Source organism: Pristiophorus japonicus, chromosome 15, assembly GCF_044704955.1.
Source record: "Pristiophorus japonicus isolate sPriJap1 chromosome 15, sPriJap1.hap1, whole genome shotgun sequence".
Classification (NCBI taxonomy): domain Eukaryota; kingdom Metazoa; phylum Chordata; class Chondrichthyes; family Pristiophoridae; genus Pristiophorus; species Pristiophorus japonicus.
Window position 1 is genome coordinate 186,102,207 of NC_091991.1, and position 21,759 is coordinate 186,123,965.

At 51.3% G+C, this 21,759-nt stretch overlaps 1 protein-coding gene across 4 annotated transcripts in view; it reads right to left on the reverse strand.

Annotated features, from left to right (window-relative positions):
• Positions 1-21,759, reverse strand: part of LOC139281327 (unconventional myosin-XV-like) — a 628,080-nt gene that overhangs the window by 17,719 nt on the left and 588,602 nt on the right. For 3 of the 4 annotated variants that reach the window (XM_070901485.1, XM_070901486.1, XM_070901487.1), the window contains 5 exons: positions 20,356-20,452; positions 17,338-17,498; positions 15,935-16,068; positions 12,307-12,440; positions 11,579-11,712 (listed from right to left, as the gene is read on the reverse strand). In XM_070901485.1, coding sequence (XP_070757586.1) covers positions 11,579-11,712; positions 12,307-12,440; positions 15,935-16,068; positions 17,338-17,498; positions 20,356-20,452 — 660 coding nt within the window. Of the gene's footprint in view, positions 1-11,578; positions 11,713-12,306; positions 12,441-15,934; positions 16,069-17,337; positions 17,499-20,355; positions 20,453-21,759 lie in introns of those variants that run through there. The other variant, XM_070901488.1, reaches the window with a different exon arrangement.

Sequence of the window (21,759 nt, forward strand, 5' to 3'; positions counted from 1 at the left end):
GGCAGCTCAGTCCCAACAAGAAGTGCATGGAGTGTATACCTGCACCACCGATTGTCCTCCAGTGAAGATGGAAGTCGAGATACATGGTGTTCCAGTCTTCATGGAAGTGGACACGGGAGCAAGCCAGTCAGTGATGAGCCAGGATGCTTTTGAGAGTCTATGGAACGAAAAACGACCCTAGCTGGTTCCAGTACAGGAAAAGTTGTGCATCTACACCAAGGAGCTGATCCCAGTCCTTGGTAGTGCGGATGCAAGTGTAATCCATAAAGGCGCGGTGCACAAGTTACCTCTGTGGATTGTTGCAGGTGATGGTCCAATGCTACTCGGAAGAAGGTGGATGGGAAGATCCAGTGGAAATGGGAAGACCTCTTCACTCCAGCAATCGATGTCCCCGTGTTCAGAGGCAAAGCAAAACCTCACCTTCACTTGGGCCAGGCACCAGAGAACAGACCAGCACAGCACCTGAGGCACAGACCGTCCATCATGACTGCGTGGCAATGATCCGACTGGAATGACCTAAAAGTACCTTCCCGGCTCCAGTGGCAGGACTCCTGGGGAGGAAGATCGAATTCACAGGCACTCTTCCAGCTTTTGTGGTAGAATCGCAGGAGAGAAGGATCAAGGCAGTCGACCTCGAGGACAGAGGCAAGATGTGTCTCTACTGCAGCGAGGGGCAGTGTGGCCTGGCAGGGTTCTCTGAAAGGAGACCTGCAACCAACTGAACTTAGAGACATTGTATGCATGGCAATCAGTGTAACCAACCCATTCAGAATGTAAAGAACAAAATGTTGCGAGATGTCGGGAATAGAGTATCCCCAAAAAGTAGCAAGCGAGCGAATTCGAGAGGGTAAAGATACCCTGCCCCAGGTCTATCCCACAAGTTATAGGCCAGCGACCTCAGGAGGGTGAAGGCATTGATCCTGATACCCTGCCCCAGGTCTATCCCACAAGTTATAGGCCAGCGACCTCAGGAGGGTGAAGGCACTGATCCTGATACCCTGCCCCAGACCTATCCCATGCTGCAGGCACCCGATGGCACTATTCGCCACGGACCTGGAAACGAAAACGGCGCCAATATGTGTAGTCAGTCACCGTTGCCCAACACCCGGGTGGAGACGGCACAGCCCCCAGACCCAGTCGCTACCTCGGCCATGTCCGGGAGCGAAAGGACAGAACCAACGAGTTCCCCAAACGGGACCTGGAACAGCCAGGTTCCCAACACCGTTACAGAGCAGGCAGAAGATTCTGCAGCCCTCAAAGGAGGACAGGGAGGCCACACACATCTGTGGCTCTGCCCACCACTAGGCAACGGCCCTGAGTCCTGGCAAGGTGAGCGAACCAAGACCCCCCCGCTAGCAGGGGGCGCAGTGCCTCCATCAGACGACTAGGACCCCGTCCGGTTGCTCTGGAACTAGCGTCCTCACATACCTGTACATACCTCAGGACTGACCATGACTGAACCATGAATGCAATCTACCCAATCCTGGCGCACGACCGTAAAATGTAACGAATGTAAGTCACTGAACCAAGGTGTCACGGTATAAAGTGTAAAACATTTTCTTTCCTCCTTTCTTTGTACTTGCACTGTGTCTGATCCTGTAAATGTAACGGGCCAGCTGCATTATCTCGCTGTGTGGCCGGGGGTGGGGGAGGGGGGGGAAATGGATGTATGTAGCCATGGACACACTCATGGATCATACCCAGAACCCACTGGAACCTCCACTGATTATCGAAACATCCAAACTGGTAACCCCTACCCAACGTTGTGGCAAAAGGACTTGGGGGGTTAACAGGGAGAGAGCCAAGCCAAAGCACAGCCAAGGTGCAAGGGCCGATTGGCACTTAAGTCTGGGGAGAGCCAAGCCAGAGCACAGTGCAATGGTAATTGGCACGAAGGTCTTGGGGGAGAGTGATGTTATATATGCAGACTATAGATATACTCTCTGTGTAGTCACTGTATAGTTGCATAAGATGGAGACTTGTTTACCTGATATACTATCAATAAAGGGTTACACTGTGTCTATACATGCTGGCACCACTAGAGGGTGTAACTGGTGGAGACCGGGGTTTCCTGCCCTGGTGGCAGGGGCTGTATAAAAGGGGAGCCATGCTTATGCCTCACTCTGGAGTTACAAATAAAGGATCAAGGTCACTACAGTTTGAGTACAACACATTGCCTCGTGGAGTCATCCATAGATACATTAGACATAATAATCTTAGTGTGTGCTACCATCCCTCCAACAGTAATTACTTGTGTGCAGAAATTTACAACATTTGCTCCATTTTAATCGAGTGATACCAGCAGGTTTATGATATCAGCAGCCTTCTGCTACCGTACAAGACAGACTTTAATTGTTAGCCTTTGTCTAATCCATCAATCTCTCTAGAAACATGCATCAGGTACCCGATGAGTATGAGCTGGCCATGGGTGACAATACACAGAACCCTCTATGGCTGCCTGCAGAAACCTGATGGCATAAAAGTCACCTTCATAGCCACTGGCATGGTTGTCCAGACGGAAAATTACGAAGGTCTATCTGTTGTAATTGCCGCAACTGCCTAATGTAGGAAATGCGGCAACTTGAGTACAGCAAGCTCCCACAAACAGTAATGTAATAATGACCAGATAATCTGTGTTTCAGTGATGTGGGTTGAGGGATAAATATTGGCCCCAGGAGACCAGGGTGAACTCCCCGCCCTTCTGCGAAATAGAACCATGGGATCTTTTCGTCCACCTGAGAGGGCAGGCGGGCTCTTGGTTTAATGTCTCACTCGAAAGACGGCACCTCCCTTCGACAGTGCAGAGCTCCCTCAGTACTGCCCCTCTGACAGTGCAGCACTCCCTCAGTACTGCCCCTCCGACAGTGCGGTGCTCCCTCAGTACTACCTCTCTGACAGTGCAGAGCTCCCTCAGTACTGCCCCTTCGATAGTGGAGCACTCCCTCAGTACTGCCCCTCTGACAGTGCAGAGCTCCCTCAGTACTGCCCCTCTGACAGTGCAGCGCTCCCTCAGTACTGCCCCTTCGATAGTGGAGCACTCCCTCAGTACTGCCCCTCCGACAGTGCAGTGCTCCCTCAGTACTGCCCCTCCGACAGTGCGGTGCTCCCTCAGTACTGCCCCTCCGACAGTGCAGTGCTCCCTCAGTACTGCCCCTCAGACAGTGCAGTGCTCCCTCAGTACTGCCCCTCAGACAGTGCAGCGCTCCCTCAGTACCGCCCTTCTGACAGTGCAGCGCTCCCTCAGTACTGCCCCTCCGACAGTGCGGTGCTCCCTCAGTACTGCCCCTCAGACAGTGCAGTGCTCCCTCAGTACTGCCCCTCAGACAGTGCAGCGCTCCCTCAGTACTGCCCTTCTGACAGTGCAGCGCTCCCTCAGTACTGCCCCTCCGACAGTGCGGTGCTCCCTCAGTACTGACGCTCCGACAGTGCGGCATTCCCTCAGTACTGCCCTTCTGACAGTGCAGCGCTCACTCAGTACTGCGCTGGGGTGTGAGCCTAGATTTTGTGCTCAAGTCTCAGGAGTGGGACTTGAACCTTCTGACTCAGAGACAATGGAGTGCTACCCACTGAGCCACGGCTGATACCTAACTTACACAGTCCCATTTCCTTCATGTACTTAAAGAATTATCGAGCACCTCAGTGTCATGTATTCAACCAGCATTGTAACCCATGTATAAACTGACCTAAGTTGTACACCGTGAGAACACTGACCACTAGGTGGGAGACACTCCTAACCTGGACCTTCAGGTATAAAAGGGGAAGCTCCACCCACCTTCATCACTTGAGTGCTAAGGAATAAAGGACAGGTCACAGACTGACCTTCTCTCAAGCATGGGCCTCGTGTGCATTTATACTCTGTAGTAAGGACCAATCAATGATGACAAGAAACTGGGATTTAAACCACGCGAGCATGGCCACTAGCAGAACAGACGAGAGGTACTGTGTTGAGGAATGGTTGGGACAGAGATTCAACATTATTAAAGCAGCACACAGTTCTGCAGGCAGACAAGGGCAGTCAGGCATGCCCCAACATGTAGTCAAACCCAGAGGGGGAGTTCGACAGAGACAATGGCAAGCTGAACAGCGATTCACGCCATTGCAAGGGACAATGCAGCCAGTAATGGGGCCATCAACACCTGTTAATGGTGCACTCAAGGACAATAACAGGGGCAGTCAGGGACGATCGACTGGCAAGGGAACTTTTGTTTCCAACAGCAGCTCATGTTGGAAGCGTGGAGGCACACACTCAGCCGGAGTTTGCAGAGATGAGCAAAATACCTGCAGAAATTGCAGAAATGATCGCTGGGGGAAATCGCTGGAAGCTGAAGTTCAGCGAGTTCATGTGGAGCACGTATACAGTTCATACACCAGGACGCCACCGATAATGATGAAAGTGCTCCTCAACAGCATCCCAGTATCAATGGAGTTAGACACGGGTGCCAGCCAGTCCCTGATGGGTATCAAACAGTTCGAAAAGTTGTGGGCATCCAAGGCCAGGAGGCCAAAATTATCGCCGATTGACGCACAGCTACGGACTTGCACAAAGCAGATCATTCCGGTGCTAGGCAGCGCCACAGTAGTCGTGACCCACAAAGATTCGGAGAACAGGTTGCCACTCTGGATTGTCCCAGGGGACGGTCCCGCACTACTGGGGAGGAGTTGGCTTGCTGTCATGAACTGGAAATGGGGCAATGTCAATGCAATTTCCTCTGTGGAGCGAGTATCATGCTCATAGGTCCTGGACAAATTTGACTCATTATTTCAACCCGGCATTGGCACTTTCATGGGGGCCAAAGTAGTGATTCACATAAACCCGGACGCCAGACCAGTACACCACAAGGCCAGAGCGGTGCCGTACGTGATGCGGGAAAAGATAGAAGGCGAATTGGACCGCCTGTTGAGGGAAGGCATCATCTCGCCAGTTGAATTCAGTGACTGGGCGAGCCCGATTGTGCCGGTGCTCAAGGCGGATGGGTCGGTCAGGATATGTGGCGATTACAAGGCCACCATCAATCGGGTGTCACTCCAAGACCAGTACCCGCTAACGAGAGCGGAGGACCTCTTTGCGACGCTATCCGGTGGCAAACTTTTTTTCAAAATTGGACCTGACCTCAGCTTACATGACCCAGGAGCTGGCGAGTGAATCGAAGAAGCTGACCACCATCACGACACACAAGGTGTTGTTTGAGTACAACAGATGTCCGTTCGGGATTCGCTCGGCCGCCGCGATCTTCCAACGAAATATGGAAAGCCTCCTCAAGTCGATTCCAGGGACGGTGGTTTTTCAGGACGACATCCTCATTACGGGTTACGATACTGAAGAACACCTCCACAACCTGGAGGAGGTGCTACGCAGACTGGACCGGGTAGGTCTGCGACTGAAAAAGGCGAAGTGCGTCTTCCTAGCTCCAGAGGTAGAATTCCTGGGGATGAGGGTAGCAGCAGACGGGATCAGCCCTACTGCATCCAAGACGGAAGCGATCCAGAGAGCACCCAGACCCCGTAACACGACGGAGCTGCGTTCGTTCCTGGGGCTCCTGAACTATTTTGGTAACTTTCTTCCCAAATTGAGCACGCTGCTAGAGCCGCTACACGTGCTCCTACGCAAAGGTCACGAATGGGTCTGGGGGGGCAGCCAGGAAAGGACTTTTAATAGAGCACGCAATTTGTTATGTTCCAACAATCTGTTAACGCTATATGACCCATGTAAGAAACTTGTGTTAACGTGCGATGCGTCGTCCTATGGTGTCGGGTGTGTGTTGCAGCATGTCAATGCCAAGGGTCAGTTACAGTCGGTAGCTTATGCCTCCAGGAGTCTGTCCCAGGCAGAAAGGGGCTATGGGATGATAGAAAAGGAGGCGCTCGCATGTGTATATGCGATAAAGAAAATGCGCCAGTACCTGTTTGGCAGGAAATTTGAGCTGGAGACAGATCACAAACCCCTAACGTCCCTTTTGGCCGACAACAAGGCCATAAATGCAAACGCATCGGCCCGCATACAGAGGTGGGCACTCAGGTTAGCCGCCTATGACTACACAATTTGGCACAGACCGGGCACCGAAAACTGCGCCGATGCACTCAGCAGGCTCCCACTAGCCACCACTGAGGGGGCTACCGAGCATAGTGCTGAGATGGTCATGGCTGTTGAAGCTTTCAGAAGCGAAGGCTCACCCGTGACCCCGTCAGATTAAAGTCTGGACAAATAGAGACCCGCTATTGTCTCTAGTCAAGAAATGTGTCCTGAATGGGGACTGGGCAGCCACGTACAGGGCATGCCCTGAGAAATTTAAACCATTTCACAGGCGCAAGGATGAACTCTCGATTCAGGCCGATTGCCTACTGTGGGGAAACCGCGTAGTCATGCCCCAGATGGACAGAGAGGTGTTCATCAGAGAACTCCACAATGGGCACCCGGGCATTGTCACGATGAAGGCAATTGCCAGGTCACACGTTTGGTAGCCAGGGATAGACGCAGATCTGGAACTTTGTGTTCGCAGGTGCAACACGTGTGCCCAGCTGGGCCATGCGCCCAGGGAAGCCCCCCTTAGCCCCTGGCCATGGCCCGCCAAGCCTTGGTCATGCATCCATGTGGACTACGCAGGTCCTTTCATGGCGAAAATGTTTTTGGTTGTAGTAGAATTGATACGTCCTTACTACACAGTATAAATGCACACGAGGCCCATGCTTGAGAGAAGGTCAGTCTGTGACCTGTCCTTTATTCCTTAGCACTCAAGTGATGAAGGTGGGTGGAGCTTCCCCTTTTATACCTGAAGGTCCAGGTTAGGAGTGTCTCCCACCTAGTGGTCAGTGTTCTCACGGTGTACAACTTAGGTCAGTTTATACATGGGTTACAATGCTGGTTGAATACATGACACTCAGTATTTTTGGGATCAATAGCCACTAGATGGCGTCACTGGTGGAGACCATTGGGCTGCACGCAAATGTGTGCAGCCCAAGTATAAAAGGCCAGCCATTTTGTATATTAGTCACTTTGGGCCTTAATAAAGCAGAGCCAAGGTTATACCTCTTGGAGTTAAACAGTACTCAGTCTAACAGTTATTACATACATAATATTTGGCGACGAGGCAACAAGAACCTTTGCATGCAAACATGGCCACAGTTGGATTGTTGGAGTGATTTGTGGAAGGAGAAGATGGGGCAGACTGTGAGCCGTTTGAGACAGTTCTTTGTGGCCAACAAAATGGAGGAGGTCGGTGACGCAGATCGGCGCCGGGCGCTGTTCCTCACGGTTTGCGGTACAAAAATTTATGGTCTGATAAAGAATCTACTCCTCCCTGTGAGTCCAACAGAGAAGACGTATGAAGAACTGGTACAGGACCACCTTAAGCCAGACGAAGGCATCATTATCTCGAGATACAGATTTTACACGCACGTTCGCTCAGAGGGCCAGAATGCGGCGGAATTCATTACCGACCTGAGACGTCTAGCAGGACCATGTAAGTTCGGGGCTGTGTTGGCAGACATGCTGCGGGACTTCTTTGTAATCGGCATCAACCACGAGGTGATCCTGCATAAACAACTGGCGGTGGAGACGTTAAACTTGAACGGGGCCATCATGATCGCTCAGTCATGCATGACGACGGATAGAAGTCTAAAGCAGATATCAGTGAAAAATCGGCAAGTACTGTAAATATGATTGATTCAGCGTTCGGCAGAGTGGCACATGACAGGGCCCACCCGACTGTGTACACGAAACCTGTGGCTGCCCAAAGTTCACCAGCGGGAATGCATCAGATTTCTCCATGTTGGCGTTGTGGGGGAAATCACCGGCACCAGCAGTGCCAAATAAAGCAATATAGTTGCAAAGGCTGTCTGAGAGTGGGGCATCTCCAGCGCAAGTGTCCGCAGATGAGCAAGCGTGCTGCGACACACCACGTGGAGGATGATGGTCAGACTCGCGCGGATCCGGTTACGCAATCTGAGTTACCAGAGGAGGAAGTGTATGGTCTGTACTCATTCCTAACTAAGAGCAAACCGATAATGACCAACATGAAATTTAATGGGGTGCCTGTATCGATGGAACTGGACACAGAGCTAGAAGGCATTCGACAAGCTGTGGGATACTAAGGCTGTGAGGCCCAGGCTGAGTCCAGTCAATGCCAAGTTGCGCACGTATACCAAAGAACTCATAACGGTGATTGGTAATGCCACAATTAAAGTGTCGTTTGATGGTGCGGTTTACGAGTTACCGCTATGGATTGTCCCAGGCAATGGCCCAACGCTGTTCGGCAGGAACTGACTTGAAAAAAATCAGATACGACTAGAACGACATCAAGGCGTTGTCGTCGGAGGAAGATACATGTGCCCACGTACTGAGCAAGTTCCCTTCGCTGTTCGAACCAGGCATCGACAACTTCACGGGAGCCAAGGTGCAGATCCACCTGGACTCGGATGCAAGACCCGTCCATCATAAAGCTCGGGCAGTTCCGTATATGATGAGGGAGAAGGTCGAAATCGAACTGGACAGGGATCATATCACCAGTTTAATTTAATGAATGGGCCAGCCCCATTGTTCCTGTGCTGAAAAGTGATGGCACAGTCAGAATCTGTGGAGACTACAAGGCTACGAGCAACAGGGTTTCGAAACAGGATCAGTACCCGTTACCGAAGGCTGATGACTTGTTTGCAATGCTAGCGGGGGGGGAAGTCATTCACCAAACTGGACTTGACGTCGGCCTACATGACACAGGAGCTGGTCGAGACGTTGAAAAGACTTATGAGCATTAAGCACTGTTTATTTATCACAGGTGCCCTTTTGGAATTCGCTCGGCTGCAGCAATATTTCAGAGGAACATGGAGAGTCTGCTGAAGTCCGTTCCCAGAACCATTATATTCTAAGATGACATCCTGGTCACAGGTCGTGATTCCGAGGAGCATCTGAACAACCTGGAAGAGGTTCTACATCGTCTGGACAAAGTGGGACTCAGACTGAAACACTCGAAGTGCGTCTTCATGGCACCAGAGGTTGAATTCCTGGGGAGGAAAATTGCTGCTAACAGCATCAGGCCCACGGACGCGAAAACCAAGGCCATCAAGAATGCACCCAAGCCTCAGAATGTGACGGAGCTGCATTTGTTTCTGGGTCTACTCAACTACTTCGGTAACTTCCTACCTAAATTGAGCACCTTATTAGAACCACTGCACGCGCTGCTAAGAAAAGGTGACAACTGGGTTTGGGACACGTCTCAAGACAGAGCACTTGAGAAAGCCACTAATCTGCTTTGCTCTAACAAGCTGCTGGTACATTATGACCCATGTAAACATTTAGTATTGGCTTGTGATGCTTTGTCATATGGAATTGGTTGCGTACTCCAACAAGCTGATGAGTGGGTAAACTTCAACCAGTCACGTATGCTTCAAAATGTTTGTCCAAAGCGGAAAGAGCCTACAGCATGGTAGAGAAAGAAGCACTAGCCTGTGTGTATGGGGTTAAAAAGATGCATCACCTGTTTGGTCTTCGGTTTGAACTGGAAACAGATCACAAGTCGCTCATTTCACTGTTCTCTGAAAACAAAGGTATCAATACCAATGCTTCATCCCGCATCCAGAGGTGGACGCTGACATTATCCGCGTATGATTATGTCATTCGCCACAGACCTGGCACCGAGAATTGTGACGATGCTTTGAGCCGCCTGCCATGAACTCATTGAATGGCTGTGCAGGCCAGAAGGGCCGAATGGCCTACTCCTGCACCTATTTTCTATGTTGCCCAAATCGGAGGTGGAAACGCCACAACCGGCGGACCTATTGTTAGTTATGGATGCTCGAGAGTGAAGGAACCCCTGTCACGGCTCAACAAGTTAAGACCTGGACCAACCAGGGCCTGATTTTATCGGTGGTGAAGAGTTGCATTCTCAAAGGTGATTGGTCCGCCATACCCAAGCAAATGTGTGAGGAGACCAAACCTTACATTCGTTGCAAAGACGAACTGTCTATTCAGTTGGATTGTATACTGTGGGGCAATCGTGTTGTTATGCCCAAGAAAGGGAGAGAGAAATTTGTACGTGAGCTACATTGCACACATCCCGGCATTGTAATGATGAAAGCCATCGCCAGGTCTCATGTATGGTGGCCGGGAATTGACTCTGAGCTGGAATCATTAGTGCATCAGAGCAACACTTGCATGCAGCTCAGCAAAGCACCAGCGGAATCGCCACTGAGTCTGTGGTCGTGGCCATCCAAATCATGGTCAAGGATCCACAGAGACTTTGCAGGTCCCTTCCTGGGGAAGATGTTTTTAGTTGTGGTGGATGCATATTCGAAGTGGATAGAGTTTATAATCATGTCATCCAGCACATCCACAGCTACCATTGAGAATCTCAGTGTCATGTTCACGACACATGGTCTGCCTGACATCGTTGTTAGCGACAACAGATCGTGTTTCACCAGTCAGGAGTTTCAAGAGTTCATGAAACTCAATGGTATCAAACATGTAAGGTCAGCACCGTTCAAACCTGCATCCAATGAGCAAGCAGAATGTGCTGTCCAAATCATAAAGCAGAGTATGAAGCGAATAACCCAAGGGTCACTGCAGACTCCTGTCATGCATACTGCTTAGTTACAGGACAAGACCACACACGCTTACCGGGGTCTCGCCTACTGAACTAATGATGAAGAGAGGTCTTAAGACCAAGCTATCTCTTGTACACCCTGACTTGAATAATCATGTTGAATATAGAAGACAAAGTCAGCAAGGGTATCACGATCACGCAGCTGTGTCATGTGATATTTCTGTAAATGATCCTGTATATGTTCTGAATTATGGTCAGGATCCTAAGTGGATCGCTGGTGCTGTCATGGCCAAGGAGGGCAACAGAGTATTTATTGTCAAGCTCAAAAATGGGCAAACCTGCAGGAAACATATGGATCAGACAAAGCTGCGGCACACAGACGAACCGGAACAGTCGGAGGAAGAGACAATCGACGACCAACCAACCTATCCCCAGTTATCAGAGGACTCAGTGGTCATCAGTGAATCGGGACTTTCAATCACTGACATGTTCAATGAAAATGGACTTTCAATCCCTGACATGGCCATTGCCACTCCCACCAGGTCAGCCACCCAGCCACCAGTCACAACAGACTCTGAACACTCTCCCAAGACTGGAGTTGAACTGAGACGGTCAACCTGGGAGCGTAAAACACCGGACCGTCTCAATTTGTAAAAGAATGTGTTAATTTCTCAATATCTCAGAGGGGGGTATTGTCATGTATGTACTTTTGGGATCACTAGCCACTAGATGGCGTCACTGTTGGAGGCCATTGGGCTGCACGCACGTGTGTGCAGCCCAAGTATAAAAGGCCAGCCATTTTGTATATTAGTCACTTTGGGCCTTAAGAAAGCAGAGCCAAGGTTATACCTTTTGGAGTTAAACAGTACTCAGTCTAACAGTTATTACATACACAACACATGGGGTATGGGAGGGGAGTCAGTGGGTGGGTAGGGTCTGTGATAGGGGAGGGTGTACATGGGGTATGGGAGGAGTGAGCTTGATATGCTGCATAGCCCGTTCATTCTGTGGTTTTTAATGGGCTGACATTATGTTTAGCAACTCACGTGAGTCTCCTTGTTGAGGAAGTTGAGTCCGTTCTGGTTGATGGCCAAGATACAAGGGGCAACAATCGCACTGTTGCTGCTGCTCTGGATGTAGAAGAATGAGGATCCAAACATGGAGAATGCACTGACGAGCCCTGTGTAAACGAAGAGAGACCAGTCACAAATGGAGTGAGCAAATTGTGAATCAATCTCCTAGTCACACAGTGAAGTGCAGGCTCAATGGATGAGGGGGGGATTGGGGTTCCCTGTATAAAAGAACATGATCCAAACTACAGACAAACCCATTTTGTTTGCAGTTTCCTTCCAGTCCAGAAGACACATATTCCTGCTGGTTCCATGGGGACAGGAACCCCCAGTACCTGGGCCAAGTGGGCAAATTTATGTGAGTCTAGACAGAACGGTGGATTGCATCAAACATCCATGTGCCGGATTGAGAATACAGCTAATATTTCTCCCTTCCATCGCCCAGCAGCACTCAGGCCATTTGCAGTCTTCACACCCTCATCCAACCCAGCATAGCCTGCGATCTTTCCTGTCAGTAGAGTACAGTGCCGCACCTTGATGTCAGCTATCACGGATCCAATGAATGAGCCCAACTGTGGTGGGTCAATGCCTGTCGTCCGTTCTCCCACGTGGGGCCACAGTACTGTCATTGGGGTAGCACATCAGACTAAACTACACACAGCACAAACTCATCACCAGAACACTGAGCGGGAGTGGAGACTTACCGAGGAACTGTGCTCTGGCCTGGTGGGGACTGAGGGCCTGAATGTGCTCAGTGTTCTGCGTCACCATGTTCAGCCAGGACTGAGGGCGCTGCTGTCGATAAATCTGCGGAGGGACATAGTCCTGCACCTCACGACTTGGAGAGACAGAAAGAGATGAAGCAAGAGTCTCACACACAAGGCAACCAAAACTTAAAGTACATTTTATCCTCAACACGCAAGGACCAGACTGAGCTACCAAGGGGTCTGTGGGCCGGATATTCCCCGCCCATGGCAACCCAATCTTCCATCTTGCACTTCAAGTGGGACACTGGAGCCCCCAACAGATGCTCATCCCCCCAGCATTCATAAAAACATGGAAGATAGGTGCAGGAGTAGGCCATTCAGCCCTTCTAGCCTGCACTGCCATTCAATGAGTTCATGGCTGAACATGCAACTTCAGTACCCCATTCCTGCTTTCTCGCCATACCCCTTGATCCCCCGAGTAGTAAGGACTACATCGAACTCCTTTTTGAATATATTTAGTGAATTGGCCTCAACAACTTTCTGTGGTAGAGAATTCCACAGGTTCACCACTCTCTGGGTGAAGAAGTTTCTCCTCATCTCGGTCCTAAATGGCTTACCCCTTATCCTTAGACTGTGACCCCTGGTTCTGGACTTGCCCAACATTGGGAACATTCTTCCTGCATCTAACCTGTCTAACTCCGTCAGAATTTTAAACGTTTCTATGAGATCCCCTCTCATTCTTCTGAACTCCAGTGAATACAAGCCCAGTTGATCCAGTCTTTCTTGATATGTCAGTCCCGCCATCCCGGGAATCAGTCTGGTGAATCTTCGCTGCACTCCCTCAATAGCAAGAATGTCCTTCCTCAAGTTAGGAGACCAAAACTGTACACAATACTCCAGGTGTGGCCTCACCAAGGCCCTGTACAACTGTAGTAACACCTTCAGTGAAGGAGCAGGGTTGGGAAGAGATATGCTCAGCCACAGCACGTTGGTGCTTTAAGGGGTTCAGTGACCGTGTTGCTGCAATCGAATCCAAATTTAATACAAACTAGTGGATCTAGTCTAGGATCTGGAGTGTGCACAAAATGTTTGGCTGCTAGGTTCACCGGTCCTGCCTGCCCACTGCGTGGGAATTCAAATAATTTTGGCTGTTTGTAAATGTAGCGGAGGGCCTCAAGTTCTGCTCCTGGTGCATTGTGCTGGCACATAAATAGGAGCAGGAGTAGGCCATACGGCCCCTCGAGCCTGGTCTCACAGCAGCTACTGCAGTCAGCTTGCCATTTGCAACACGAAGCACAGATGGGCTTTATACAGAACCCAGGGGAAAATCAACTTCTCCATCAAATTTGGCCATCTCGCCGTGATTGCTTCCTGGGCAGGAGCAGGAAAGTGTTGGTGCAGATTCTTGAAGGAGCTCCTGCATTGCTTGTTGGCAGTTACAGCACGGGGTTCGATACAGAGTAAAGCTCCCTCTACACTGTCCCATCAAACACTCTCAGGACAGGTACAGCACGGGTTAGATACAGAGTAATGCTCCTTCTCCACTGTGCCATCAAACACTCCCGGGGCAGGAACAGCACGGGGTTAGATACAGAGTAATGCTCCTACACTGTGCCATCAAACACTCCCGGGGCAGGAACAGCACGGGGTTAGATACTGAGTAAAGCTCCCTCTACACTGTCCCATCAAACACTCCCAGGGCAGGTACAGCACGGTTAGATACAGAGTAAAGCTCCCTCTACACTGTCCCATCAAACACTCCCAGGACAGGTACAGTATGGGTTAGATACAGAGTAAAGCTCCCTCTACACTGTCCCATCAAACACTCCCAGGGCAGTTACAGCACGGGGTAAGAAACAGAGTAAAGCTCCCACTACACTGTCCCATCAAACATTCCCAGGGCAGGTACAGCACGGGGTTAGATACAGAGTACAGCTCTCTCTACACTGTCCCATCAAACACTCCCAGGGCAGGTACAGCACGGGGTTAGATACGGAGTAAAGCTCCCTCTACACTGTCCCATCAAACACTCCCAGGTCGGGTACAGCATGGGATTAGATACAGAGTAAAGCTCCCTCTACACTGTCCCATCAAACACTCCCAGGGCAGGTACAGCATGGTGTTAGATACAGAGTAAAGCTCCCTCTACACTGTCCCATCAAACACTCCCAGGGCGGGTACAGCACGGGATTAGATACAGAGTAAAGCTCCCTCTACACTGTCCCATCAAACACTCCCAGGGCAGGTACAGCACGGGTTAGATACAGAGTAAAGCTCCCTCTACACTGTCCCATCAAACACTCCCAGGGCGGGTACAGCACGGGATTAGATACAGAGTAAAGCTCCCTCTACACTGTCCTGTCAAACACTCCCAGGGCAGGTACAGCACGGGTTAGATACAAAGTAAAGCTCTCTCTGCCCTGTCCTGTCAAACACTCCCAGGGCAGTACAGCATGGGATTAGATACAGAGTAAAGCTCCCTCTACACTGTCCCATCAAACACTCCCAGGGCAGGTATAGCACGGGTTTGATACAGAAAAAAGCTCCCTCTACACTGTCCCATCAAACACTCCCAGGGCAGGTACAGCACGGGTTAGATAGAGAGACAAGCTCCCTCTACATTCTCCCATCAAACACTCCCAGGGCAGGTAGAGCACAGGTTAGATACAGAGAAAAGCTCCCTCTGCACGGTCCCATCAAACACTCCCAGCGCAGGTACAACACGGGTTAGATACAGAGAAAAACTCCCTCTGCACTGTCCTGTCAAACATTTCGTCCATCCGAGCTCACCCGTCCACAACATACCCATAAGAACTCTAGAATTAGGAGCAGGAGTCGGCCATTCAGCCTCTTGAGCCTGCTCCACCATTCAATGAGATCAAGGCTGATCTTCAACCACCCTATCCCCATATCCCTTGTGTCATGTATGTCGACCATGTATACTAACTGTATAGTCACATAAGGTGTGCCACCAGAGGGCACTGTGGTGGGAGACCTGAGGGTCACCTGTATAGATGTGCAGGGCCCAGTATAAATGGCTGCCCATGCTTGTGCCTCACTCTGGAGTTACAATAAATGGAACTAAGGTCACAGCAGCTCAAGTACAATACTAGACCTCATGGAGTCATTCATAAGGGTATTACAGACATAACACCTTGATTCCCCTCGAGTCCAAAAATCTATCGATCTCAGCCTTGAATATATTCAGAGGCCCAGTCTCCACAGCCCTGTGGGGCAGAGAATTCCAAAGATTCACCACCCTCTGAGAAGAAATTCCTCCCCAACCCAGTCTTAATTGGCCAACTCCTTATCCTGAGACTGTGCCCCCTGATTCTAGACTCTCCAGCCCCGGGGAAACAATCTCACAGCATCTGAAAAATAACATGTGCCGCAATTTCTGTCAGCGGTGGGATAGGAAGCCAGCGTCTGTTGTTGAACTGATTCTCAGGATTGTGCCTGTGTTGTTTGAGCTATTGTTGTAACGGTCTGAGAGACGTGGCTCCTGACCGGGTGTCTGTCGGAAGGCTAAGAGGATGCTGCGGGTTAAAGGGACGATGCTTTCTGAAGTGTCTGTGCACAGGTCTACCTGCTCTGTGCCTATTAATGTTTGCGGTGATGAACTCACATGGTGGGCAGATAGAGACCGTCCTTCGCACGGTGCTGCAAAGCTGACAGTTTCGACACTTGTTGGAACTGACTGTCACTCATTGTCTCCTGGTTCAGGACATACAAGAGACCCTTCAGGTAATCTGGAACAATCTGCATTGGGAAACAAACATTTACTGTGTTATTTACGGGTGGAAATCGTACAGAATAAATATTCATCTCATTCGACAAGAGGCTGAAATTTAATAATTTGCATTTTGTCTCGTGATCTCTCGTTACTTGAGATCCCCCAGGAACCCAGCGGGTGAGCCTGGTACCAGACGCCACAGACAGTGAGCCCACAGACAGTGATCCCACAGACAGTGAGCCCACAGACAGTGAGCCCACAGACAGTGAGCCCACAGACGGGAAGCCCACAGACAGTGATCCCACAGACAGTGAGCCCACAGACAGTGATCCCACAGACAGTGAGCCCACAGACAGGAAGCCCACAGACAGTGAGCCCACAGACGGGAAGCCCACAGACAGTGAGCCCACAGACAGTGAGCCCACAGACGGGAAGCCCACAGACAGTGATCCCACAGACAGTGAGCCCACAGACAGTGATCCCACAGACAGTGAGCCCACAGACAGTGAGCCCACAGACAGTGAGCCCACAGACGGGAAGCCCACAGACGGGAAGCCCACAGACAGTGAGCCCACAGACGGGAAGCCCACAGACGGGAAGCCCACAGACGGGAAGCCCACAGACAGTGAGCCTACAGACAGTGAGCCCACAGACAGTGAGCCCACAGACAGTGAGCCCACAGACAGTGAGCCCACAGACGGGAAGCCCACAGACGGGAAGCCCACAGACAGTGAGCCCACAGACGGGAAGCCCACAGACGGGAAGCCCACAGACAGTGAGCCCACAGACAGTGAGCCCACAGACAGTGAGCCCACAGACGGGAAGCCCACAGACGGGAAGCCCACAGACAGTGAGCCTGGCTCTGCTCCGTTGACAGCCTGGGATTGATCCTCTCAATGGTTGTCCTGCCTGTGTTATTCCGCTGTGAACCTGTTCGCTGCGTTAAGGGGGAGGGGATCCTGCCCTCCCTTCCATCCTCCCCAAACCCTCAGCAAGGACAATATTTGATTTGTTTCCTTAAATACACAATTATTAGGAGTGTGTGTCAAAGACTGGTGCCTCATGTGTTGCACTGAAGCTGGCAATGTGGAAACTAAATTCAGAAATAGTGCAAGTGTCTCCAGGCTGCGGTTACTGCTCTAGAATTGGAGCAGGTGATGACTGGGACAACACGAGACCGAGGAGGGAGAATAAAATACAGGTTGTTTTCCTATCACATTTCTACACTTATTTGGAATCAAATTTATTCCCTGCATCGCAGCCTGAGCTCGACCATGACTGCAATGTCCCTGTACCTGGTTATAATACACAGTCACACACAGCTCGTTCTCAAACTTCAGAGGCTGAAACCAGAGCACACGCCGGAAACAGAAGGTGAAGTTTGGATCAACTTGCTCCATTTCTGCAGTTACATCGAGGATGTAATCTTTCTTATTGAGTGGATGTACATTTTGGCCTGAAACAGAATATGGGGGAGAATTACACAGGACTGTAGCTGACAAACCAACCACACTCTGCTCACACACACTGCCGGCTCTCACACACACACACACACACACACAACCCGCTCTCACACACACACTGCCCGCTCACACACACACACACACATACAACCCGCTCTCACACACACACTGCCCGCTCACACACACACACACACACTGCCCGCTCACACACACACAACCCGCTCTCACACACACACTGCCCGCTCACACACACACACACACACACACAACCCACTCTCACACACACACTGCCCGCTCACACACACACACACACACACACACACACACTGCCCGCTCTCACACACACACACACACACACACACTACCCGCTCACTCACACACTGCCCGCTCACAAACTGCCCGCTCACACACACGCACACTGCCCGCTCACACACACACACACACTGTCCGCTCACACACACACTGCCCACACACACACACAGCCGCTCACACAAACACACACACACACTGCCCGCTCACACACACACTGCCCGCTTGCTCACACACACACACACACTGCCCGCTCACACACACACACACACACTGCCCACTCACACACACACACAGCCCGCTCACACACATACACACACTGCCCGCTCACACACACACACACTGCCCACTCACACACACACACACAGCCCGCTCACACACATACACACACACACTGCCCGCTCACAAACACACACACACACTTCCCACTCACACACACATGCACACTGTCCACTCGCACACAGACACACACCCCGCTCACACACATACACACACACTGCCCGCTCACACACAGACACACACCCCGCTCACACACACACACAGCCCGCTCACACACACGCACACTGTCCACTCACACACACACAGCCCGCTCACACACAGACACACATCCCGCTCACACACACACACACACTCACACACCCCGCTCACACACACACACACACACACTGCCCGCTCACACACACACACACAGCCCGCTCACGCGCACAGACACACACTGCCCGCTCACGCACACACTGCCCGCACACAAACACACAGCCCGCTCACACACACACACACACACACTGCCCGCTCACACACACACACTGCCCGCTCATGCACACACACACACACTGCCCGCTCTCACACACCCCGCTCACACACACCCCACTCACACACACGCACACTGCCCGCTCTCTCACACACACACACACACTGCCCGCTCACACACACACACACCCCACTCACACACACGCACACTGCCCGCTCTCTCACACACGCACATGCACACTGCCCGCTCACACACACACACCCCGCTCACACACACACGCACACACACTGCCCGCTCTCTCACACATGCACACGCACACTGCCCGCTCACACACACAGCCACTCACACACACACTTCCCGCTCACACACACACACACACACACACACACACTTCCTGCTCACACACACACACTGCCCGCTCACACACACACTCACACTGCCCGCTCACGCACACATACATACACTGCCCGCTCACACGCACACACTGCCCGCTCACGCACACACACTGCCCGCACACACACACACAGCCCGCTCACACACACACACTGCCCACACACACACACACACACTGCCCACACACACTGCCCGCTCACACACACACACTGCCCGCTCATGCACACGCACACACATACACACACTGCCCGCTCACGCGCACACACACACACACTGCCCGCTCACACATACACACACTGCCCGCTCACACACACACACACTGCCCACACACACACGCACACACTGCCCGCTCACGCACACACAGCCCGCTCACACACACACACTGCCCGCTCATGCACACACATACACACACTGCCCGCTCACACGCACACACACACACACTGCCCGCTCACACACACACACACACACACATACACACACTGCCCGCTCACACGCACACACAGCCCGCTCTCACACACACACACACTGCCCGCTCACACTCACTGCCCACTCACACACACACACCCCGCCCGCTCTCTCACACACGCACACGCACACTGCCCGCTCACACTCATTGCCCGCTCACACACACACTCCGCTCACACACACGCACACTGCCCGCTCTCTCACACACACACTGCCCGCTCTCTCACACACACACACCCCACTCACACACACACACACTGCCCGCTCTCACACACCCCGCTCACACACACCCCACTCACACACACGCACACTGCCCGCTCTCTCACACACGCACACGCACACTGCCCGCTCACACACACACAGCTCGCTCTCACACACACACACACACTGCCCGCTCACACACACACACACACTGCCCGCTCACACACACACTCACACTGCCCGCTCACGCACACACACACATACACACACTGCCCGCTCACACACACACACATTGCCCGCTCACACACACACAGCCACTCACACACACACAGCCACTCACACACACACACACTTCCCGCTCACACACACACACACACACACATGCACACTGCCCACTCACACACACACACACACACACACTGCCCGCTCTCACACACACACACACTCACACTGCCCGCTCATGCGCACACACACACATACACACACTGCCCGCTCACACACACACACACTCACACTGCCCGCTCACACACACTGCCCGCTCTCACACACACACACACTCACACTGCCCGCTCATGCACACACACACACACACACATACACACACTGCCCGCTCACACACACACACACTCACACTGCCCGCTCACACACACTGCCCGCTCACACCACCATTAACACACAGTTGTGCCTCACATACTTGTAGAAATATGCACTGAGCTAGTATCTAAAGAGAATACCTTTGTTGGTGATGACGAACACAGAATATTCTTCTGCAGCCTCTGGGTTTTGAAGCCCCATTTCATTGCACAAATCTTCAATCACATCAACCACAACCTGGAGCAGAACAAACCGCCAATCACCATCACTCATTCTCGTCATCAGACAATAACAACAGGGTTTTTGCAATCCTCTTTTGGGGGTGGAGAAAGAGAGAAAGAGCAAGAGGGAGGGAGAGAGGGACAAAGAGAACATCAGAAATAGGACATAAGAAATAAGAGCTGGAGTAGGCCATACGGCTCATTGAGCCTGCTCTGAGAGAGAGAGAGGGACAGTGAGAGAAAGGGACAGTGAGAGAAAGGCTGAGGGTGAATGAGGGAGAGAGGAACAGAGAGTGAATGAGAGAGGGATAGAGAGTGAATGAGAGAAAGGCAGAGAGTGAATGAGGGAGGGGCAGGGAGTGAATGAGGGTGAGGGAATGAGAGAGAGTGAATGAGGGGCAGAGAGTGAATGAGAGGGGGAGGGGGAGTGAATGAGAGGGGGGAGTGAATGAGAGGGGGGGAGTGAATGAGGGAGAGGCAGAGAGTGAATGAGGGAGAGAGTGAATGAGGGAGCGGCAGAGTGTGAATGAGGGAGAGGGACAGAGTGAATGAGGCAGAGAGTGAACGAGAGAGAGGGAGGAAGTGAATGAGAGATAGGGAGGGAGTGAATGAGAGAGAGGGAGAGAGTGAATGAGAGAGAGGGAAGGAGAGAGATGGAATGCATTCGAGACAGTTCCTAGAACAATACATCATGGAACCAACCAGGGAACGGGCTATTTTAGATCACACCAGTTCTGATGAAAGGTCAGCGACCTGAACCGTTAACTCTGTTTCTCTCTCCACAGATGCTGCCTGACCTGCTGAGATTTCCAGCATTTTCTGTTTTTATTTCAGATTCCAGCATCTGTAGTAATTTGCTTTTTAATTTTAGGTCTTGTTTTGTGTAATGGGATAGGGTTAATTAGTAAAGGATCCTCTGGGGGAAAGTAATTAAATGATAAAATTTCACATTGAATTTGAGAGTGAAGTATCTGAGTCGGAAATGAGAGTCTTAAACTTAAATAAAGCCAATTACACGGGTATGAGGGCGAGTTGCAAAGGCACTTATCATACCCTTTCCCAATCTACCGTAGCCAACTCGCCCTCATGCAAATGTAATCGGATTTATTTAAAGAAATATTTCATAATTCTCAACAAATATACATTCCATTGAGAAACAAAAACTCAGGAAAGTGATCGATCCGTGGCTAACTAAGGAAGCTAAGGATTGCATTAGATTGAAAGGATGAGCTTATAATGTTGTGAAGTATAGGAGTAAGCCTGAGGATTGGGAGAGTTTCAGAAACCAGCAAAGGGTGACCAAAAAATGATAAAAAGGGAGAA